This window comes from Bactrocera dorsalis, unplaced genomic scaffold, assembly GCF_023373825.1.
Source record: "Bactrocera dorsalis isolate Fly_Bdor unplaced genomic scaffold, ASM2337382v1 BdCtg011, whole genome shotgun sequence".
NCBI classification, from domain to species: Eukaryota; Metazoa; Arthropoda; class Insecta; order Diptera; family Tephritidae; genus Bactrocera; species Bactrocera dorsalis.
This window is the reverse complement of record NW_026038062.1, coordinates 39,914-65,642: the sequence shown is the minus strand read 5'-3', so window position 1 is coordinate 65,642 and position 25,729 is coordinate 39,914. Positions and strand designations below refer to the sequence as shown.

The 25,729-nt window shown below is 36.9% G+C and overlaps 1 protein-coding gene across 9 annotated transcripts in view; it reads left to right on the top strand.

Moving 5' to 3' along the window:
• The window catches only part of LOC105231580 (probable multidrug resistance-associated protein lethal(2)03659), a 36,635-nt gene extending 19,149 nt beyond the window's left edge, over nucleotides 1-17,486 (top strand). For all 9 annotated transcript variants that reach the window (XM_011212955.4, XM_029552570.2, XM_011212961.4 and 6 more), the window contains exons 4-13: nucleotides 2,149-2,234; nucleotides 12,140-12,299; nucleotides 12,368-12,734; nucleotides 12,819-13,236; nucleotides 13,307-13,655; nucleotides 13,709-14,536; nucleotides 14,619-15,199; nucleotides 15,275-16,053; nucleotides 16,125-16,541; nucleotides 16,601-17,486. In XM_011212955.4, coding sequence (XP_011211257.2) covers nucleotides 2,149-2,234; nucleotides 12,140-12,299; nucleotides 12,368-12,734; nucleotides 12,819-13,236; nucleotides 13,307-13,655; nucleotides 13,709-14,536; nucleotides 14,619-15,199; nucleotides 15,275-16,053; nucleotides 16,125-16,541; nucleotides 16,601-16,636 — 4,021 coding nt within the window. In that variant the 3' untranslated portion in view covers nucleotides 16,637-17,486. The remainder of the gene's footprint in view (nucleotides 1-2,148; nucleotides 2,235-12,139; nucleotides 12,300-12,367; nucleotides 12,735-12,818; nucleotides 13,237-13,306; nucleotides 13,656-13,708; nucleotides 14,537-14,618; nucleotides 15,200-15,274; nucleotides 16,054-16,124; nucleotides 16,542-16,600) is intronic.
• Nucleotides 17,487-25,729: the final 8,243 nt, after the last annotated feature.

Sequence of the window (25,729 nt, the reverse complement as noted above, 5' to 3'; positions counted from 1 at the left end):
GAGGGATACCCTTTTTTATTTCACGACCTGCGCAAAGAAGAGCACTATTTGGATCACCTATCCAGTCGGATCCTGAGCGTAACGGTGTGGGGAGCCATACCTCATTACGTCCCTTGCGAATTACTGTTATTACGCGGAAAATGAGCGCCAATAAGTATAACTGAGTTCTCTTTTCATTTCCCTTTTTATACTCTTGCAATATGTTGCTACAGAGTATAATAGTTTTGTTCACCTAAAGGTTGTATGTGTCACCTAAAACGAATCGAACAAGATATAAAGTTATATACTGTATATATAAATGATCAGAAAGATAAGACGAGTTGAAATCCGGGTGACTGTCTGTCTGTCCGTTGATCCGTGCAAGCTGTTATAAAAATTAAGATATCTTGATGAAACTTGGTACACATACTCGTATCCCTGTCAAAAAGTAAGGCGGTGTTCGTAGATAGGCGTTATTAGACCATTGCCACGTCAACAAAATGCCATTAACGAAAATGTATAAAAGGCCATGACTAAAGCACGGGGGATCGTAAAGTGCAAAAGTGGTCAAGAAATTTTGAAAAAGTGGGCGTGACCCTGCCATCTATTTGGTTTAATGTACATATGTATGTATCTCTTAAACCATTTCAGCTACAATAACTATATTTGCTCACGATAAATCCCTTTAGCAACTTAATCGATACTGTTAAAATGGGAAATCGAAAGATACCCCCGAAATGGTTTGAGAGGGCTTTATTGGAGACGGGGTAAAAATTGGATGATGTGCGCGACTCCGCCCCCTTTTAGGTGAAATCACCTATCTCGGGTGCCGCTTGACCTATTTCTATCAAATTTGGTATGTGACATTCTTCTCAGTTTCCTACATCATCGTGCTAAAATGGGCGAAATCTGACTTCAATTTTCAATAATATTTGATTCTTTCACTTTCCAGTACACAAATCAATTAACGGCATAAAACTTTTAACAAATGTTTTTAGAGTATGCCACGTTATGACCAAAAAATTGTCCAAATCCAACCAAAACTGTTCAAGGCCCTAGGTACCGAACATGTGGACACCAGTATTTTTAGTTGACTTTTGATCGAAAATATCGATCATTGTATGGGATATACAATTGACATCCAGAGAAAATCTTTTAATGCTAATCGGGTCAATACTTCTCTGAGCCTCCATATACCTTATAAAAAGATTTTCAAACTTTCGGATGATTTTATATCGCATATATTGACCAATATGTGAGTTATCCCAATGAAAATAAGAGAGCGTGTTTTGTGTCTAAAATAAACACAATTCGCCGAAAACTTGAGCTAGCCCTCATATAACTAATATCAGGATTTTCGAACATCGGTCTGACTTTACTTCATATGATTGGTGATTGTATGACAGATACTTTATTAACCCTGTGGAACAGGGTCTTAGTATATCGCTTGTTAATAGTACATATGTGGTATTGGCTAAAAAGATAAAATCGGGTCGATACTAAAGTACTTAGTATAGTAAAGGTTTGACTGCACTTGTGCGAAATTCCTGGTCTTTGATCTTTGCATGTTGGAAGAGTATAAAAGGTTCGCTTACACCGGAACTTAGCCTTTCCTTACTTGTTCAAAAATGAATTCGCATTTCTAGCACGGCAATACATCAATTCAATCTGCAAAAACTTGGATGCAAATCCAAGTTGTCGATGTATAAATATTATATAGAACGTCTGTTGATGGTTGCTAAGATGGCTATATGGCTATGGCGGTTCAATATTTCCTTGCTCAGGGTATAAAATCATAGCTAACTGAAAAAACTCAATTCTTCTATCACTAACCAAAAAACTATAATCCGAAGCGGAATAAATAAATCTCTCAAGGATATGGTATGGATGAAGACTATTTTTATTTCTTCGTGATATAACTATATCTATGAAATTTTTCTGTATAGTTCCTATTGTGGTATAGTAATATAGCGTCTTACGCTATTAACTATCTTTTGTAAACCAGTGGCAATGATTAGTTAGCGTTGATCAACTGCACGGGATCTCTTCCATTCGGCATAAATAAATTTAAATATTCTGATCTTCAGCAACTTTTTTTATTTCATTTTATCTTTTGAATGATCAGTACCGACTTTGTAATATATTTTTTTCTTTTCTCCTTTTTCTTAGGTATACGCTACCAATATTTTTTAAAGGTCGAAAAAAGACTCTCGACACGAAAGATTTATATAAAGCGTTGACAGTGCATAAATCAGGTGAGTTCATACCAGTATTTTGTTTGTGAGCATGGATCATAGTCTAAATGTTACACTTTTGTTTAGGGTTTTTTTAAATTATGGCCATAAATTCCTTACTATTTTGTTTACAACCGTTTGAGAAATTATATTGTAGAAAACGTGTATATATTTTTGTTGTGGATGGGAGACACCCCGAAAAAGGTTATGAAATTCAAATTTTTTTTACATCAACACTTTGCTATAAGTAGTTTTGCCGAATTTCTTCTCGAAGTTGTATTATACATAACATAGTAACATTGATTTAGACGCGTAGTTCTCTGTGGTGTCAATAAATATTGCGTAGTCGAAAAAGTCTTTTCGTATTTCTAATCAAACTTCAACTTTATTTTTTTATATTTATAATGAACTTTAATGAACCAAAATTGTACCACTTTTTCCATTTTTTTGCTAGAGACAATATTCCATCAGTGTAAAATTTTTCTGGTTTCTCGGCGACAAACTGCGACTGAACTTGCATTTTCGCAGGCTTCGCTTGAAGCCAACTTTACTCTATTAAGGGAGTTCTGCATTGACCGAAACAAATGGTAGTCCGATGGTGCAAGGTCAGGGCTATATGGTGGATATACGTATATCAAAACTTCCCAGTCCAGCTCTCAGTTTTTGCCGAGTCATCTAAGATTTGTGTGGTCTAGCGTTATCCTAATGGAAGACGAAGCCCTTTCTGTTGATCAGTTCTGGTCGTTTTTTTCGATTGTTTGATTGATAGATTGACAGTAAAATGTAGAATCAATCGTTTTACCAGGCTGGAGCAACTCATAATGGATGATTCCTTTCCAATCCTCGCTTTGCGGCCATTTGTTGAGCTTCACTACTCTTGGACTATGGTGTTTTTCGCACATTATTGCCGTATTTGATCCACTTTTCGACTCCTGTTATCATTCGCTTCAAAAATGGTTCGATTTTATTTCGTTTCAGCAAAGAATCGCAGATGTTAATTCGGTCCATTAAATTTTTACCAGTCAATTCATGTAGTATCGAGCTTCTTTTTGTCGCCAGCCATTTTTAAATGGTTCAAAACCTTTTGATGCTGATTGTTAAGCTCATTAGCGATGTCAGGGCTGCTTATATGACGATTCTGGTCAAATCTTTCCGTAATTTCATCGACATCAACGATAGGTCGACCAGAGTGAGGTGCATCTTTCACATCGAAATTTCCAGAACGGAAGCGAGTGAACCATTGTTGTGCTACAGAAACTGATACAGTCTCTGTAATCTTCACAAATTTCATTTTCATTCTTCAACAATTCGGTTAACACTGGTTTTAAATATTGTTTCTCCCTATCTAATTAAATTATCTAATGATTCATTTGAATGCTAACAACTATTTTTTCCTAAAAATATATCTACAGCCTGAGTAGATTACCAGCATTACATTGACTTGTTGTTAAGAAAACATATTATTAAACTAGAATGCTGTTGGCGTCAAAAATTGTGTTAAGTACACTCAGCACTGTTACAATGACATTACGAATGCAGCAAATAGAGTTTCACAAATAAATAGTAGCTAACGGAAAAAAATGTGAGACTAAATCATAAAGCAAGAGCAATAAAATAATAATGAATGCACTTCTACTAAGTAGCGACAGCATTGTTTGTGTAATACTTTTGGCGGAATCTAGATTGTCTTTATAATTTATATATTTACTTATGTATATTTCATTGATGCTAATATTTGTTTTTGTATTTGCGTATATTTTTCTGTATTGTGTGCTCCAATTTTTTAGTACATCACTAAGTCGAACGCCGGGCACACAATAGATCTACATTCAAGTGCATTTCTATATACCATCAATTCAATACATAAATTAGTAGTACAGGACAAAGTTGCCACCCAAAAAGTTTTTCCTATTATTACAAGGCTTTCCTAAACTTCATTTTTTTTTTATTTCAAACCAAATATACATATTTTTTCAGCATTATTTAGAAAGTACACTTTATTTTGAGTTAATAATCCAAATCACCAGAATTATTATTCTTTTAAATATTAAATAAATACATATAAAGCTAATTGGAATTTGGATTCACCGTTTCAGCTCTGATAACGTATACATGATGCCAAATTGCTTTTTATTCAAGTTGTTGCTGATTGTATACCATTCGTATATACATATACATATGTACAGGGTAGGCCATTTAAAGTTGACCCATCTGGCAACGCTGTAACTTTTAACAGCGCTGACAAATCGGCTAATGTCATACCGCGTTAGAAGCGTCATTCGAAGACAATTTATACCATGGAACAGTACACTCCAAAAGAACGCGCTGAAATTGTTCAGCTTTATATTCAAAATAACTTTTCAATTGTGTTAACTCAACGTGCGTTTCGCAAAAAAAATAAAGTGAAAAGTGCTCCAGTTAAGAACACAATTAAGTCTTTATACGCAAAATTTGTGAACACCGGTAATCTCAGTAATGCCAGTCATGCATCCAGACAACGCACAAGACGTTCTGATGAAAATATCGAAGCTGTACGAGCCAGTATTGAGGAGACTCCATCGACATCGAGTTATCGCCGCTCTCAGGAATTAGACATCTCTCGCACCACTCTCCGACGCATAATTCATAAAGATTTGAAGATGTTTCCATATAAAATTCAAATGGCACAAAAACTAAACCCAGCTGATTATCCGCGACGCCTTAATTTTGGCAAATGGGCCATCGAAATGGCTGAAAACGAACTTGACTTTTGGCGAAAACTCATCATGTCAGACGAGGCACATTTCTCGTTGAATGGAGGCGTAAACAAGCAAAATTGCCGATTTTATGCCACCGAAAATCCTCAATTAATTGAAGAACAGCCTCTTTACGACCAAAAAGTAACAGTTTGGTGCGGTGTTTGCGCGAATATGATCATCGGACCGTATTTTTTCGAAGACGATGATGGAGCCACGACAACAGTCAATGGTGAGCGTTATTGAGCCATGATAACGGATTTTGTGATACCCATTATTCGCGAAAATGACATGGATAACTTCTGGTTTCAACAGGACGGGGCTACATGCCATACAGCTCGACCAACAATCAATTTATTGCGACCATTTTTCCCCGGGCGATTGATATCGAAAAATGGTGATGTTGACTGGCCACCGAGATCACCAGATTTGACGCCACCAGACTTTTATTTGTGGGGTTATTTGAAATCCAAGGTATACGCTAATAAGCCAAAGACCTTAGCTCAACTGAAAGCCAACATTCGACGTGAAATAGCCGCCATATCATCCGAAACATTGGCCAAAGTCATGGAAAATGTCGAAAAAAGAGTGCATTTAGCTGTCAAAGCTAAAGGTGCCCATTTACGCGATCTAATTTTTAAATATTAGCTGAAACAAATCCCCTTGGACCAAAATAAATTGTTTTTGAAATGAACAAAAAACATTGTTTTCTTTTGTTCTTTTTTTTTAAACAAATGGGTCAACTTTAAATGGCCTACCCTGTATATGTACATACATAGAATTTTTTAATTGAACTAAATTGGTTTGTTTATAAATGACGCCGCAAAACGCTTGAAGTATTTTCGTTTTTTATATTTGCCCACAAGTCAAGACAATGTTAATGAATTCTTCGCGAGATCTACAAATACATGCATTATTCTAAATGAAAGAAGAATTACTCGTATTTCTTTCAACTTATAAGCGCCCCACTTCTACGTTACCCATTTAAATAAATAATCAATCTCGAGGGTGACCAGAATTTTTTTTATTCATAACACGAAATGAAATAGTAGCGCCATCTTTAGTACTGTTGACTTAATCAGCATAGCTGAAGGGATTTTTGCTACCTCAAAGCCAATTTAAAAACTCATTTCTGTCCACTTGAATGAGTGTTCTTAAAACGAACTTTAACTGATGCTTTCTGATGGAGCTTTGAGATTTGGGCAGAGAAATCGGCACTTTTCCTTTTATAGCAAATCATTTATTCTGCCTCTTCAGTAAGCGCTTCTCAACCACGACCAGTTTCCACAACAACAACTCTTCTGCTTCATTACTGGCGTAGAAACCGTTTACGCGGTAGTAGCTGAGCTTACAACAGCGCGCCAGTCGTTTCCTCTTTTCGCAAGGTGAAGCCAATTGGAGATTCCAAGCGAAGCCAGGTCCTTCCTCTTCCTCTGCTTCCCCCGGCGAGTACCTCGTCGAATACTTTCAGAGCTGGAGTCCATCCATTTAGACAACATGATCTAGCTAGCGTAGCCGCTGCCTTTTAATTCTCTGAACGATGTCAATGTCGTCGTATATCTCATACAGCTCAACGATACAGCGAATGCGATATTCGCCATAGCCAACGCGCCAAGGGCCATAAATCTTTCGCAGAACTTTTCGGATCCTTGTCATCGTACAAGCATATGCACCACATAGAAGGATAGGAATAATAAGTGATTTAGAGAGTTTTGATTTTGTTCGTTGAGAGAGGACTTTACTTCTCAATTGACTACTCAGTCCGAAGTAGTACCTGTTGGCAATAGATATTCTGCGTTGGATTTCGAGGCTGACGTTGTTGTTGATGCTGGTTTTAAGGTAGACAAAACTATCTACGACTTCGAAGTTATAACTGTCAACAGTGACGTGGGTGCATAGTCGCAAGTGCGACGACTGTTTGTTTGATGACAGGAGATATTTCGTCTTGCCCTCGTTACCCACTAGACCCATTTGCTTCACTACCTTATCTATTCTGTAGAAAGTGAAACTAACGGCGCGGGTGTTGAGGCCAATGATATCAATATTATCGGTGTACGCTAGCAACTGTACACTTCTATAGAAGATGGTACCTTCTCTGTTTAGTTCTGCAGCTCAAATTATTTTCTCCAAAAGTGGGTTGAAGAAGTCACACGAAAGGGAGTCGGGAACTTAACTGACAGATGGCTGCTAACCAGACAATGAGAAAATGGCTCTAAAGGTCAGATCGGTTGCTTCAAATTTCCAAACAACAACTTGATTGCTATAAGTCAGTTCGTATGGATTGTTATAGTTGTACGAGTAGCGCCATCTCAATGGTCCGATCTGAACAATTTCCACAAGAACAAGAACTTGTTTTTGTTCACTCAGTTTGTAGGCAGATCTACGGACGGACATAACTACATCGCTTCAGCTTATCACCAAGGCAAGAACCAAGGGTAGAAGCTAAGACGGGATATTTCGTTTTATCATTTTAAATGTCAATGCACTCACTTACACATACTTTACTTTTTTGTACCCATAATTTGGAGATTCGTGTATTTTTTATTGCCAACGATAACAAAATCAGCGTTGAAGTTTACTTAGAATGGCGGTGATCATTTTGGATTGTGTGAGCTGTTGTTCGATCAAATTTGAGTTGCAGAAGCGGGTACTCGTATGATGACAACATCGTCTTGACTCGACTTCACTTATTGTTTCGAACTGGCGCTAATTTGCGAACATAAGCTCAGAAGATCGCGATTCAACTTTAGTGTTGAGTTGTTTAGTCGAACAGACTAAAACCCATGTCGTCGTCTTCCTCGGATTTTTTTTACCAGACTCTCATTGGATATCACAAATGTATTACATAACTCTCACAACCCTGAAGCTAGAAATCGTTTGTACAGAGCCTAACAACGTCCATGGGTCTAAGACACAGTGAGCTATATGACAATAAAAATCAATAATGATTGCTAATGTTTTCTAATATAGAGGATATAGATGGTTGAATCAATTATTTATCCATATTATTATCGCATAAGACTGAGTTTGGGAAAGAAATTCTAATTAGCCATCCTAACCAAGTACAAATTCCAGGGTGTGGTTATATTCATAGATTTTCAAACTCCACGGATATAGACGGCTTAAACGATTATGTAGATTTATTATTTGCAAAATTATAATTACAAAATTAAATGTACATTTGTTTGTATTGCATGTACTGTGTCATAGAACAATAAACGGTTATCGTTGTAGTGATAAGAAATTAAAAAAATTTAAATGAGAGGAAAATTTAAATTTAAATTTGTTATTGTCAAATTGTTTATACTGAGATTATTCCTATGTCCACCTGCTTACATATTTGTATATGTATGTATTTAAGGATGTACAAAATATGTGATATTTACCTTTAGCTTCGAGTGACTCGAATTTTTTGTTTCCTAGCGAAATACTACATACGCACTTACATTTGCGTGTCATAAGCCTTGCCAACAAAAAATATTTCCATCAATTCTACATTTGGATTTATTCACATACTTGTATTTCGTTAAGTACTCTGGACTCTCATAATTGTTGGCAGCACTTGAACCAGCTACACTATCGGCAAAACCAAATTAAATGTCACCTGCTGCATGCGGTATTCTATAATACTGAAATGTAAGGCTTGCTTTTGGCATATATACCCTGTAGGAAAATCAGTCCGTCGAACATAAACATTAGTTTGCATTCAATTGGTATCATTTACGACAAGTAATTGCTTTGCTGTATGGTGCAGAGGCATGGACGGTGACAAAGTCTGATGAGTCGAACGATGAGCTGTTTGAGATATACGACGACATTGACATAGTTCAGCGAATTAAGAAACAGCGGCTGCGCTGGCTAGGTCATGTCGTACGTATGAACGAAAATCCTCCAGCTCTAAAAGTATTCGACGCAGTACCCGCCGGGAGAAGCAGAGAAAGAGGAAGATCTCCACTCCGTTGGGAAGAACAGGTTTAGAAGGATCGCTTGTTTCGCTTAGAAAGCCCAATTGGCGCCACGTTCCGAACAGAAGAAAGGACTGTTGTTAACGCGGCTATAATCGCGTAAGCGGTGTCTACGCCAGTAAAGAAGAAGAATTTGCTAGATTATAGTGGTGAATATGAAATAGGCTAACTCCTTCGGGCCACCATTAGCATAAAAGTTATTATGTCCTTTTAGTTTAATGATTTTCCGAATCTAAAGTACATTGGCTATCTGAGCGGCTTCTTCCAGGATCGGTCTTTAAAATTGGAATATAGACTCTCTCACTCTCTCGAAAATATCTAGTATTTTTATATCACTAGTATAGGAAGCTGCTAGCTTTCATTTTTATTTCAATTATAGTTCATAACTTTATGCTACATAAAGTATGCAGCGCGCTGTCTACTCTCTTCACTGTCTTACCACATTTTTTAAATAAATCTAGACAAGTTCTGCGACCGCTTTACTTCTGCGGTACTCTAGTCATGTCATATTAAATCGAAGTTAATGAAAACAGAAACATTTGTGAATACAAACTTACATATTTGCACAAATGTATTCGTATATTTGCCGGCCGGAAAGCTCGGAGCAAAACAGATAGGAAAAATATAATAGTTGAACAACCACAACAGTGTCTAATATGTATGTACATATGAGTACATATGTATATACGATAACAAATGTGGTAAATGTCAAGACCAAACGTGATTAAATTAGCAAAATTTGCATATGTGTACCAAATTAGTAGAAGTTCAGTAGGAAAATGAAGTCATTAAGATTTGGTTATTTAACCTCCAGAAAACACTCTAGGATATATGTAGGTAGGGTTACCATATCGGTCTCAGTCAAATCAGTTCCGTTGCATATGGTAACCCTAGATACAGGTTAGGTTAAAATGGTAGGCCAATAAGCCACGCCTAGACCAGTTTTGGTCCTTTGCGTTACCAGATGGAGTTTAGTTGCTAGGTCCATAAGGAGTAGTCATACTTTTGGATGCCTGCGTTTGACGCAAATTTTAACAGACTCTGCAGCCTCATTGTCGTTACCTCCTCCAGGGTATCATACCGTGGAGACTCCAGATGCTTACAGCATAGTCTTGCCAATGCGGGACAAGTACACAAGAGATACTCCATTGTTTCCCTGGTGACTTGCTCTAAAAATTTCCTGCAGTCTTCTCCATATGTCAGCCTCATTCTGCGGGCGCGTGTTGCCACCAGACAGTGCCCAGCTAGTATTCCAAACATGTTCCTACAATCTCTTCTATCGAGTGCCAATAGGAATTTTGTGTACTTTCGACCTACCGTTGTGCACATGACTTCTACAGTTTTGCACCCAGGTACCTCGTTCCATTTAGTTTTGATTTTCTTTATCATACTTCTGTCCACATCGTCGTATAGATAACGTATGGGTTTCCTACTGTTGTTTTTGGCTGTTAGCCGTACACCATTCTTGGCAATCTCGTCCACTATTCACGATACGCGGTTACTGCCTTGATTGCTGCTTGGCTGTCTTCGGGATGTTGACTCTGGGGTCGCCTGCAGCTGCATTACAGGCAAGCTCCGCGACTTTTGCAATAGCAAAGACCTCAGCTTGAAATATACTGCTATGGACCACTAATGCCCATAGAAGCGGACATAGCACTCTACCTTGCGGGGTCCCTCGACAGACTTCCTTGGTAATTTTAGCGTCGTTTCATTCTGCTCTAATCCGTCTAGAGGTCAAAAGGACATTATTCGGAATAGATTCCGTAGAGTTGCTGTTGAACGCTCCAGAAATGTCCAGCAATGCTCCAAGAGTGTATTCCTTATATTCAAGAGCTCTTTTGATATTAAATACCAGTGTATGGAGAGTAGTCTCTACTGATCTGCGCTTCGTATATGCGTGCTGCCCTTTGGGCATGCTTCTGGAGGAGCTGCGATCCTAATGTGTGCGTCCAAGATTTTCTCTAGCTTTTTCAACAGGAAGGATGTTAAGCTTACAAGCCTAAACTCTTTTGAGTAAGTTGGGTTGTTTCTACCTCCCTTCGGTATAAAAATCGCCCTAGCGTCACTCCATGAGTGTGGCATATAGCTAAACTTCATGCTTCTCCATCCATAAAAATCGCCTTTAGCCACGGCACGGATAGACAGAGCGCATTCTATTTTATTCTCCGTAAAGACGTGTTCGGGAACGTTTTGCGCACTACTCTCTTCATAGTTAGACACAGGGGTATAAGAAACCGTAGAAGTTTTTACTTTTGAAAAATGGTTTTTTAAGTCGAAATAGACTATAATTTAAAATATTCCCTAGAATTATATATACGATCATGAATACTACTCAAGGCATATTCCTTAATTTTTTTGAGTATTTTAAGCTGACATCTTCTGACATAGTTCTGAACCAGTATTTGGCATGGTTCAGTAATTTAATAACTTCCTACAGGGCTAATACACGTTTGGTTAGCCACGCTGATCATTAATACAATATTTACATTTTTTAAATAATGCTCTTCGTTATTGGTAAAACTCAATGAATGTTAATCATACATAAGAAGATATATGTACATATATGTATACATGTATGTACATATTTTCGTACCTACATTCGTACTGAGTCCCATTTTTTACTCCGCGGCCATTGAACTTTTATATATTTTACATAAAAAAATTCCTATCTACACATATACATATGTATGATTAAAGTAGACAAGATTGGAGATGAGCATACAGTCAAACCTCGATTATTCGGATCTGCTTTGTTGAGTGTTTTTTTAATGTTAACTTTAGGTTCATACAAGTACTTATTAACCTGTTGAAAACCTTTATTGGATACGATTCGTATATCCATAGGTATGTATAATCTACATAGCGCCAAGTTATTTAGAAAGTCTTTACACGATACTTGGAAAATATCGTGAAGTGGTCGAGAATACGTACATAGTTTTCTTAATCTCGAAATTAAGAAAATCTTAGAATATAGCCTCGGAACATTTCATTTAATAGCTAATATCCTTTCACTGTTAGAGACATCGTAGAATTTTTGAATCTCGTGCGAAACGATGATCAAATCAGAGTTTTGAAGATGCTCAGTGCATTAAGCTTAAATACTGGAGGTCGGAGTTTAGAAAATTATTTATGCCTCAGCGTGTTGTAAACCAATAAAATAATATACATTTGCTACCACTTAACACAAAGCTAAGATCTAAGAATATTACCTAATCTTTTATTGCAGAAACTCTTGGTAATGATATGAGTGCATCATGGGAACAGGAACTGAAAGGTAAGGCGACATCGAAGAAGGAGCCGAGCCTACTGAAAGCCACAATCCGTGTCTTTGGTTGTCGTTATGCGCTCTTGGGTCTGGTCCTGCTGATACTTGAATTGGGTCTCAGGTAAATATCAAAAAAAGCGCTGCTATTTTTACTTACATAACAATCAATTGTGTGTTTCTGCACTGTAGAGCTTTACAGCCTCTTTTTTTACTGGGTCTTATTGCGTACTACTCGAAAGGGGAGGAGAACATAAACACGGCTTACATCTATGCAGCCGGTATTATACTTTGTAGTGCTTTAAATGTGATCATCATGCATCCCTACATGCTGGGCACCATGCACGTGGGCATGAAAATACGTGTGGCTATGTGTAGCATGATTTATAGAAAGGCGCTGCGCTTAAGCCGCACTGCTTTGGGTGAGACCACCGCCGGACAGGTGGTTAATTTGATATCAAATGATGTGGGTCGCTTGGATTTGGCGATGATTTTCGTACATTACCTTTGGATTGGCCCAATCGAGACAATCTTTATCACCTATTTAATGACAATAGAGGTGAGTTATCTAACTACATTCCCGCTTCGTGACTTCTAAATACATACTTACGTCGTAAACGTTTGCGTGTTTGCTCAATTACAGATCGGTGTTGCGGCTACTTTCGGTGTGGCCTTCATGTTGGCCTTTATTCCCCTTCAAGGTTGGCTGGGCAAGAAGACGTCAGTGTTACGCTTGCGCACCGCTTTACGTACAGATGAGCGTGTGCGCATGATGAATGAAATCATCTCGGGCATACAGGTGATCAAAATGTATGCGTGGGAAATACCATTCGGCAAGATGGTGGCCTATGCGCGCAGAAAGGAAATCAATGCTATACGTAAGGTGTCGTATATACGTGGTATACTGCTATCGTTCATCATGTTTCTGACGCGCGTCTCCGTTTTTCTAAGTTTGGTTGGTTATGTACTGCTGCAACAGGTGCTGACGCCGGAGAAGGCCTTCGTCATTACAGCTTATTATAATATTTTGCGCACCACAATGACCGTTTTCTTTCCACAAGGTATTGGGAGACAAGGATATAGATGATTGTATACGAGTATATATTTTAATCACTTTTTTATTTCCCGAAGGTATTTCACAGTTGGCCGAGGCCTTAGTGTCCATTAAACGCATACAAAAATTCATGCTATATGAAGAGACTGACATCGTTGATAAATCCGTCGATAATCCCAACTACCCTGGCAGTAACCAATCCACCGTTGTGAAAGACGACGAAAAAACGTTGAATAGAAAAGAGGCGGAAAAGTTATTCCCATCCAATGGGCACGCAACATTGTCGGAGGCTGGCATTGTAATGAGCCATGTGAAGGCTAAATGGGATTCTAACTCATCGGAATACACATTGGACGATGTGAATTTGCGCGTGCAACCTGGCACATTGATTGCAATTATCGGACCAGTGGGTTCGGGAAAATCGAGGTGAGTTTTTGTTTACAAAAAATTTACAAGCATGTAATATATTTTCCCTACAGTTTAGTACAAAGCATACTTGGTGAATTAAGACCGGAGTCGGGTACCATAAAGGTGAATGGTACTTTCTCTTACGCCTCGCAAGAACCTTGGCTTTTTACCGGCACCGTACGCCAGAATATACTCTTTGGTCAGCCAATGAATAGACGTCGCTATCAGCAAGTGGTAAAGAAGTGTGCACTGGAACGCGATTTCGAGCTACTACCCTACGGCGACAAGACGATTGTGGGCGAACGTGGTGCCTCGCTATCTGGTGGACAGAAGGCACGTATTAGCTTGGCGCGCGCAGTATACCGTGAAACCTCAATCTATCTGCTGGACGATCCATTGAGTGCGGTAGACACTCACGTGGGCCGTCATCTCTTCGATCAGTGTATGCGCGGTTTTCTGCGCGAACACATCGTGGTGCTGATCACACATCAATTGCAGTTCCTACAGCAAGCCGATCAAATTGTTATCATGGAAAAAGGACGTGTAAGCGCCGTGGGTACATATGACTCATTGCGGGAATCCGGTTTAGATTTCGCAAACCTCTTGGCTGATCCCGAGAAAGAGGAGGCGGTAGAGGAAAAGTCGCGCTCGCGGTCCAGTAGCAAAGTTTATAGCAATCGGCGAAATAGTGAGGCCTCGCTGAATTCTGTAGCAGATTCATATGTTGAAGAAACACCAATGCAGCAGCAAGAGACACAAGAGGAGGGCAAGATTGGTTTGGAATTATATCAGAAATATTTCCGTGCCGGTGGCGGTTTTCTCACATTCTTCATCATGCTATTTTTCTGTATGTTGTCGCAGCTGCTCGCTTCAGGCGGTGATTGGTTCTTGTCCTACTGGTAAGTGTATTGGTTTGAATATGACTTTGTGTATAATATCGACCGAAACATCACCTTATGCTAAGCCTTTAATCGTTCGCAGGGTAGCCAAAAAGGGTCGCGATGGTAAGATGTATTCAGCTAACATCAATAAGACGCGCATCGATGACACTTTCGGCAGTTTTAACGATACGACAACACTGCCACCAACAGCGCTACCTGAACAGGAATCGACATTCATGACACTGCTGCGCGATGTAGGTGTCGACATGGATGCTGAAATGTTGGATATTTACATATTTACCGCCATAACTGTGGCTACGGTTGTCATCACGCTCGCGCGTAGCTTTCTCTTCTTCAATGTGGCCATGAAAGCTTCCACTAATCTGCACAACTCCATGTTCCGCGGCATCACGCGCGCTGCGATGTACTTTTTCAACACAAATCCCGCCGGTCGCATATTGAATCGCTTCTCTAAGGATATGGGTCAGGTCGATGAGATATTGCCCTCAGTTATGATGGACGTCATACAGATATTCCTTTCCCTTTTGGGCATTGTTGTTGTTATTGCCGTTGTGAATCCACTCTTCCTACTACCAACAGCTGTATTGGCAATATTATTCTACTACTTGAGATCGTTCTACCTGCAGACGTCAAGAGATGTTAAGCGATTGGAGGCAATAAGTAAGTGGTGGTGGTGGAATTCCCTTCTAATATGAAATTTGGACAGTAAATATTTGTTATTGCATTCTCATTTAGCGCGCTCACCCATCTACTCCCACATGGCTGCCTCGCTTTCTGGTTTGTCGACGATACGCGCTTATGGCGCTCAACGTGTGCTTATCTATGAGTTCGACAACTATCAGGACCTGCACAGCTCCGCATTTTATATGTTCATCTCCACGTCACGCGCCTTCGGCTACTGGCTTGACTGCTGCTGCATTATCTATATTGCCATAATAACACTGAGTTTTTTCCTTTTTCCACCGGCGAATGGCGGCGATGTGGGCTTAGCCATCACACAGGCCATGGGCATGACGGGTATGGTGCAATGGGGAATGCGTCAATCAGCTGAGTTGGAGAACACCATGACCGCAGTGGAGCGTGTAGTTGAGTATGATGACATCGAGCCGGAGGGTGAGTTGGAATCGCCTGCCGATAAGAAACCACCAAAAACCTGGCCAGAAGAAGGTAAAATCGTCTTCGATGAACTAAGTCTGCGCTACTTCCCTGATCCAAAGGCCGAGTATGTGTTGAAATCACTAAATTTTGTGATCAAACCACGCGAAAAAGTAGGCATAGTGGGACGCACTGGTGCGGGCAAGTCTTCGCTTATCAATGCGCTTTTCAGGCTTTCATACAATGACGGCTCGATAGTTATCGACTCACGTGACACCAAAGAAATGGGTTTGCATGATTTGCGCAGCAAAGTCTCAATCATACCACAGGAGCCGGTGCTCTTCTCCGGCACTATGCGCTACAATTTGGATCCATTCGATGAGTATACGGATGCCAAATTGTGGGAGGCGCTTGAGGAGGTGAGTGCGTTTTTTCGATTGCTTTCAGCAAATGCTAAAATTACTTGTGGTTTTTTATTCGCTTCACAAAGGTTAAATTGAAGAATGTCGTTGCTGAGTTGCCTAGTGGTCTGCAAAGTAAAATCTCTGAGGGCGGCGCTAACTTCAGTGTTGGTCAACGTCAATTAGTTTGCTTAGCACGTGCTATACTACGTGAGAATCGTGTTTTGGTATTAGACGAGGCCACCGCGAATGTGGATCCACAGACGGATGCGCTCATACAATTGACCATCAGAGATAAATTCAAAAATTGCACTGTACTCACAATCGCACACAGGTTGAACACGGTTATGGATTCGGATAAGGTGTTAGTCATGGATGCTGGTCAAGTGGTGGAGTTTGGCACGCCATATGAGCTCTTAACAAAGAGCGAAGCGAAGATTTTCCACGGCATGGTGCAGCAAACGGGCAAGTCAACGGCTGAAAATCTAACTAGAGTTGCGCAGAAAGTATGTGATTGATAGTATGTCTGTACAATAATAATAACTAATAATAATGACTTTTTCAGGCGCACGAATTAAACTTGAAATCGAAAATGGAGTAAAAGCGTTGTTGCGTCTAGTAACTAAGAATTGTACTCAGTTTGAATGAGTTTGCCAAGCGAAAGCGCAACTTTTTTTTTTATTTTAGTGGAATTTTGTAGCTGCATTAACTCCGTCATACATGTACATTCGTATCTATGGACTTTTTGATGATATATGGCCTTTCAAACCTTAAGAGTGTATATATGTAAATTTTCTTTTTTTGCTTTTGTGAACAGTCCAGATCAACCGATATAGTGCATAAAACTTTCGCTACGCACATACATACATATGTACATACATACTTATGTAATTATGGTAGCGCGTACTTTTAAGCACAAATGCTAATAAGCAATTGTAATTCTAATTTTTAATTATTTTATTTTATCGCTATTATTTGTAGTTGTTGTAAGTGTTAAAGTGATTTTGTGTAATAGCTTTAAGTAAATAAGTATATACATACCTACATATGTCATTTTAAACATGCCGCACTGAAGTGTCATTTACGATCAACATGCATATATACATAAATATATATTTCCATAAGCATATTCATATATTTTATATAAAATGTATTTGCCTTTTTTGTATTTGTATTTGTATAACAATACAAGTTAATGTACTGCTAAATGATATTTCTTATGATAACTAAAATTAATGTAAACGAAAAAGAAAAAAATTTATGAAAAAATAAATATTAACTATGTACAATAAACAATACATTGAAAATGTGCCTTTACATAAGTTTATAAGAAACAAAATTACCAATTTATGTATAGATGTGTGTATATGGAAAATGAAATAGTATGTGCTGTCATTATTTTCACTGCAAATAAACGTCCGAAAGTTGAAATGATCAAACTATAACAATAATGTGTGTATTTTTTTTTGGATTAATTAAGGGGCCGTAACAGTTATGAGGAAAAGAGCAAATTCATTCAAGTTTTTCAATTTATATTTTTTCCTCACAAAATAATTGTTATATTTTGATTTTTATTTTCGCTTATTTATTAAGTTTAAATAATTTACGCAAAAAATTTAATAGTAAGCTTTTTGCTTGACAAAAAATACTCTCACATTATTACTTTCAAATCGTAAAGGCAAAACAAAAAGCTTAGTCTTCAACTCTTATTGCTTAAATTGTTAAAAAGTCAATAAATAATAAATAAAAGTTATCAAATAACTCTTATTTTGTAAGTAAAGTACCAGAAACCTATGGAGCATTTTTTTTTCCGAGATTTTTCAAAGCAATGCATTTCATCGGGAAGACCGAATTCGAACGAACATTTTTTTGAATATGTCGTTAGAGAGGACCTTACCGTTAGCGACGAGCAGTATAGAACTCGTTGCCACGACAATCGGGTGTAAGTAACCGGTACGGACCCGAATCTTTATCCGGTCAAGGACTGTCAACTCGACACCATGCCTCGAAATTTCTTCAAGAATATATCCCGCTGCTACAACACCAACAATAGCAGTATAGATCTAGTTTTTACGACAGTCGTGCATTTATTACTAATGAAAACGTTTCTTCAAGAACTGGTAAAATATCTTTTGCTCATAAATGGAATAAAAAAAAAAACCAAAAATGGAATAATTTTAAGCGACATAAACAATTTGCTTGTGGAAGTTATATTTGTATATCTCGAAGCACATTTTTTGTAAGAGTTCGAGCGATAAAGCCAACGTCTAAGTTTACATAATAGAAATAATAATTTCTAAAAAAGTTTAAAAAAGTCATACTTGTAATTTCTCGCTTTAACATTTGAAAAATTTTAAAACATAGACATTCGACTGACAGTTTACCCATTTTTTTAACATTTGTTCAATTCACAACCTGTCGTAAAGCATCGTAAAATCGTAAAATTATACATTTTTACACTTGTTTTTTTTATAATTTTACGATTTTACGATGCTTTATTAAATTAATTAAATTTTACTGACATTTTACACATATACAAATATTTACTCTCTTTCCAACTTATAATTCACCTATTCACCACATAAAGTACAACAAGCTGGCTACATGCACATACCTTGCATGTGGCAACACTTGTCAGCACTGAGCAAAACAAAACAATGATAAAAATCTACAATGCCAACAACAAATCGTCACTGACAGTTTGTTTTTTGTTTTGATTATTGCCACTGCACCAACATTCAAAAATTACTGCACAAAATTCCGATCAAAAAATTACAAAAAAAAGTCAAATTAATTTCAAGCATGAATAAAAATGTCTAAATAAATAAATTGTGTGAAATATTATAAATGTTGAGCGAAATAAATGTACGCGACTCATAACTACTAGGTGAGCAGCAGCAGCGCCTAAAATCATGCTACAATGCGCCATTGAATAATTCAACAAATAAAAGCCAAACAAAATGTAGTGTTCTTTTATTGAAAGTGAATGTCGAAAACGGAAATAGCGCTGCATATGCAACGCACAACAATCATTTACGATATAAATAAATAAGAGATCGCGTGTGAATATGAAATAAACGAAACAATTGATTTTGTATTGCGTGTTTGCTCTAAAAGCAGGAGGGTGGAAAATTCAATAATTCGATTCGATCAGCTGCCACGACTCTTACGATTTTTGGTATTGGTATTTGCGGTAGGGTAGGAGGGTGTAGTGCAGTGAGTTATTGCGCGCCCGACACAGGTCGTGAGGCAGGTGATTGCGATTGACATTGCCGGATGAGTGATTAGTGATGAATTGCTGTGTTGTGGTATTAGTAAACATTTACATACATATGTATGTATGTATGTGTATGCCCATATGGTCGGATACATTGTATATGTACATATGTGTGCGAGCATGTTTGTGTGTGAAAGCGGTGGTGGCGTATGAGTGCTGAGAAAGCTGTAAACAGTGTATTTTTACACATGCACATACATATGTACATATGTATGTATGTATGTAGGTATTATTATTACACTGTACATATCGTCGCCTAAAATGCAAAACAATGTAACATCAAAAGAAAAATCAAAATTGAGTTGATTATTACTTACGATTCACTTCATCAAATTACATATACATACATAAATATGTATGTACATCTGTAGCATTAAATTCTCAGCTTCCGTTGTGAGTTATAACCAATTTATAATCAAAACTCAAGTTTTGTTGCAATATTAATAGTTTCTATTATATCGTTTTTACTTCGCCTGTAAACTTATGAAAAGTGATGTTACGTTATTTTGCATTATACATATGTACATATAACCAGTCGCTTACTACATTGTTTACTTTGTTTTAAATATTAGTTTTAGTTTACTCATATTTGTTGTTAAAGCGAAGAGTAGAAGGTGGCATCTCTTAAAATTAATCAATCTCACCGACTTCTCAACAAGAGCGGATTTGTATTTTTATCAGAGACTCTTAGCTTGAAAGTGTTCTCCGAAATTTTTCAGAAAATATTTATGTCACTAAACAACTACATTACTCCGGACACCATCACTTATGGGGTTACATATTTGCAATTAGAAGATCGAAAAAACGAATTTTCCAGAATTCTTTTCTGAGAATACTTTAAAATTTTTTTGTTTTACTATATATTTTATTTGCAATCTATCTAAAGATAATCAGTACATTTTATAAATATAACCATCATAACAGGATTGATTGGACTTCATTAAGACCAATAAATATATTCTTCAATTGCATTCTTTGCTTAAAAATATTGTTAAAACTGCTTAAAATCTCTCGGGAAGATCCAAAATGTGAGATTTTTTAAGCGTCTAACATCCATACTTTTGTCCAGTAGATTTCTTGACTGTAAGTTTTCATTATTAGAAAGTCTATCAAGGTATCTTCTTGGTATTAGTATAAATATTTATTTGGAAATGAACTACAGCTGATCTCCAGGAGCTCCTCTCAAAAAAGACGTTTTGCGGTGACCACTATACATATCTCCTGAAACCTCTGAAATTAAAAAATCAAAAAGATTTCGTTAAAGTATTGTTAAAAAAATCGATTTTGGACAAAAATTTCTGCACTAAATTGTTTGTAAAAAACAGATATTTATCAGTGAGAAAAATTCTTTTATTAATTACTAAAAATATATATTTAAGAAGCTCGTGCTGTAATTTGATACTAATAGGTTTAGACGTTTTCGAATAATGTTGGTCACCGCCTTTGAGAACATCATTTTGAGAAAAACGCGTTTAAAGTTTGGAATGCACTTTACAAGCACTCTGAAACACTTTTTCAAATTTACGTGTAACTACGAAAATATTCACCGGAATGATACGTATCCATACGGTGTAGAAAATAAAACAAAAAAAATCTGTTTTTTTGAAAATTCTAACTGTATATAACCACTTATGCGGATCAACTAATGTACTCCTTTCATTTATTTTTCACGGAGGTTATAATTTTAAATATTTTTTTTTTTAATATAGAGCGTTCTTTACTATTCCCACAATTTTACTAGATTCACTTAAATTTGTTTAATATTTCACTAATATTTAGCTTTGAATACGAAATAGCTTCAACTTTTCTTTAAGAGGAGCATCGTTCTTACTACATGAATAATCAATTGATCCATAAATTTCATTAAAAATCCAATCCTCCATATATTAGCTTGTACCATGGCAGAGGGATTGTCATATATCCAAACAAAGAGTTAGAATATTTCCATTGCCTTACTAACAGTTTACAATTGTGTCTCAGAATCACCAGCATCAGTTTGGCATTATGTAAGAATGGGTTTACACCTCATAAAACACAAAATTTTGGAAGCTCTTTCATAAAAGCAACTTTTCTACGTTGCCCTCGTGGTTACATTTCCATAATCTGCTATATCCGGCAGAAGAATTGCAGTAGAAGTTCCAGTGCAGCTTTCTTTCAAAAAAAAGCTATATACAGAACGCTTATGAATCCGTGAACCACCCACTTTGTAAAAAATTGCGTGTTTATAGGTTGGCTAACTAGCTAATACAAACATATACTTATGCAATATGAGGAAATATGTATACAAATCTTCCAGTTTATTTTTTAACTTCGCTGCACTCCATCGCATTTTCGGAATTTTCATCATTATTTCTGGTAATTCATCAATAAAATTTCGGTGAATCGTTGCTTCATTTGGCTATGAACAAAAACAAACAAGCAGTGCGTATATTTTTATGTACTTCCCATTTTTTTATGGATTTTGAGTAAGCACCAAATGCCTACAGAATATTAAGTACCTTCACATAAGGAGTTCCAGTCATTAAAGTTATTTTATTGGAAAGCATTTCAAAGCAACGATGCAACGCTGACGTTGTAAACGAACGCAAACAATTTGTAATATTTAATAACTCGAAATATGTGCGAATATGCAAAAAGGCGTGGGTGAGCATGCATATAAGGGGTTGCCGTAAAATTGACTAGTTCAATTGTAATCTTTGATATGAGTTCTATAACAGCCATACCAAACTCTAGAGATTTTGGAGAGATCATTCTAAAGTCTACTTTTTATGGTAGAAAACGATATTTGTGATCTTGGAAGTACGCAGCAAGAAAAATGCTCTCATATTCTTTGTTCTGTTAGAATGTAAGTGTAAATGTGTATTCTTCCCAAAAGTACATCACACTTGTCACCTCATTAGTACTATTTACAAGAATGCGAACTTGCATATACCACTTCTCGCTGCTACTAGCCAAGTACCGACATAATATTGTGGTAATACTATTTACGGCACCTACATACCGTTATACATCTGAATATAGATATGTATGTGCTTATAGATTGCGCTCTTCACATTTCGTGTGCAGTGGCGTAAGAGCTATTAATGGAATTGATGGGTCATTAAGTTTTCATACACGAAATAATTGCATGAACTGCTGGAAGGAATGCATCAATATGATAGATTTTGCCTATTATCTGCGTGCGCCTCCATGCAGTTATGTGTCAGTGAAAATTAAGTGAATCCCTTGGCGATCCAACCGTAAAATTTTTGAATGCACCTAATTAACGACATTTTGTACATTTGTATACGTGAAGTATTATACATATATATATATTATAGTATATTTTATAATTAGAATTGAATGTTTAGGTTCTAGTCTTGAGCTCAATATATTCTTTAATATTTTAGTGTCTGAATTCATTCATATTATCGGTTCGAAGTGATGTTTTGTAAAAGTTATCCTACCACATGTGACTTGAATAGTTCATAAATACAGCGTCTACAAATAAGGATGACGTCATTTTGACAGCTTTTCCAAATTGTGTCATTGCATTCAACAAGATTAGGAATTTCATCAGGTCACGTTTCACTTTAGTACAAGCTTGGAAATCGTTCAAGATTATTACGCTAATTCATTTTCGCCAAAAAAACTCATAAATTCGTTCATGTAAAATCATCTTCTGAGAAGAGACCTATTTCTGATTCAATGGCTTCGTCAACAAACAAACTGTCGCTATTGGGGACAGTCAAATTGTAGTGTAGAATGCAATTGCATCTCCAAAAATTTACCGTTTTGTGCAGATTGTGGTATGGCGGCATCATCCGGACTTTGAATTGAGGCAGAAAATGCAGCTACTACAATAGCGAACATTATAATACGATATTGACTGAATTTTTTTTCAACGGAATTTGATAAAATCGTTATGGACGATCTTTATTTCCAAAAAATACGGTGCGCCCTATCATGTTTCACGTCAAAACATGGAAACCTTGCGTGCAAAGTAGGGCGACCTGTTCATTTCGAGAAATAGTGCAGCCAAACGGCCGCAAAGGTCATGCGATTTAACGCCTCTAGATTGTTTTCTCTGAAGGTATGCTAAATAAAGAATTTCAGCAATCAACTAGCAACGCTCGAGGAGTTCGAAATTCCAGCTGAAATGATGCATCAGATCATCGAAAATTGGCGTAAACGGGTAGCCATGTTTCTACCGACATTTCTCTATGGCCGACATTTTGATCAAATCATAAATGGTAAATTATTTGCACAACAAAAAACATAATAACCCATTTTGGTCAAATTTTAGTGTGTTATTTCATTTTAAAATCACGTTTTTCTTGTTGGTAGACTCTTTATATTTATTAGAATATGGTCTATTGACCATTTGGTCTTCATAAAGTACTATTACCTCACGAGAATTCATTCTTGAAACTTTTCTACGATGCTACATGAAACAGTGAATTCGACCCTGGGTAGTGGGTTTGCGTTGTTCTATCAATTATACGAATACGAAAGCCGCGATGATTTTAAAACTAAACAGACAATTTTTTATTGGCTGTCATTAAGTTATCGCTCTGAGGGGTCGAGCTCAGTTCATCGTAGTCGGTTCTCCGCAGTTTTCCTTTACTTCTCATTTTACCAGGAATTACAAAGTAAATCGATTTTCTGAAGATAAATTTGTATATTTTTAAACTAAAAAAATTAAAAATCTTCCCTTTTTCTCCTGCCTTTGATATTGTCACGAGTCCTTGTCATCTGAATTATGATAGTTTTGCAACTGTAGGTATCGGCGTCAATAACAGTAACGAGATATACATTTTTTGCTGCCGGATATTGTTATGATAAAGTTTCCAGTCCTAATATTTTTTATCGATACTATTATTTCTCCCCCTTGCGAAATTCCTCATTTGACAGAAGCAATTTACAACGAGTCATTCCTCTCTTCACATTCGACACTGCATATTTCTCCTGCTGTTTTCAATAGACTTTCCATGCGTTTAGTTATTTTAAGTCTTGGTATTAACAATTAATCTGTTGCATCCACCATGTGTACGTCTTCACTGTAATTCTGTTTTCTTTAGAGAGAAGTCAACAGTTGCCGGCAACTTCCTACGCAGTTCGGCTACACCGTGTATACAAACCCACTCACATACAAGTACATAATTATATGTATGTATATAAATAGCTCCAAATAGCACTAACCCAATTATTGCCCATAATGGTGTTCCATTGATGTCTATATTGAGTAATTTGCATCCACTTATAGGCCTCTAATATAAAGATCATAATTAAATAGACTCATAAGGAGTGAGTTTTTTTGTTTTTGTAATTCGAAGAGAAGCGATTAAGGTTGATATTAATTAAATACAAATAACACGAACCGCAATTCAGTTTAGAACATTTAATTATAATTATTAATATAAATATTTTTGAAAATTCAAAACTACACATGTTTTTAAAAATTAAAAAAATAATCTCATTCAACAAAATTTTTTTTTTGAGTAAAAAATATGAATTTGAACTAAGGAGTTGAACTTACACTTTGCCTAAGTGAACTATACTGAACTATTCTATATAACGATCTAAAAGCCATATGATGCTTTGCGTATATACTCAAGATCAAATCCGTACAAACTGCGCACTAATACCGAATCGAACACAAGCATTTGAGTGCCACAAAACATTCAGTGCAGGCCGTGATGGCGATGTTGTTACAGAAACAGTGCTTGAAATTCGTTGTGTTGTTGAAATCAGAGAGATAGCAGAGGATCTCAACATTTCTTATAGAATGAATCGACTGAATACATTCTAGTTAATGCTTTGTTTATACCAAAAGACCTCAAACTTTGCAAAAATTACATCGAGTAGAAGTCGCCAAAGAGGTGCTGAAGACCCAACATTTATCCAACGAATCATTACTGATGACGAGACGTTGGATTACAAATATAACGTCGAAACTGTCAAACAATGTAGCGAATTAAAAATTAGCCGAAACCGAAGAAAAAGAACAAAATTCGCCGAAGGCACTAAAGGCCATCGCTGCTGAGGCTTTTAATAATAAGTGTATGGAAAATTCATCAAGGCTTTGGTATGCTTGTATTGGCTCAGGAATCTATTCTGAAGATTACTGCAATTTTTTGTATTAAAATACTCGAAAATATTTTATTATTTTATTTTTTTTTCAGTCCGGGTCATATTTGATCAGACATTATACATACAAAATCTTTCAGTTGGATGCAATACATTTGTTAGGTGCTACTTACTTACTTTTCTTTTGCGTTCAATTTTCAATGACACGTTCGAGTATTTCGACTGGTAACTGTAGAATGACAGGTGTGATGTTCTCCTCCAAAAACACTTTTAACTTTACATATCCCCACAGGAATATGTAAGTCTAACGATGCGATATCACACGATCTTGGTGGCCATTTGACCAGC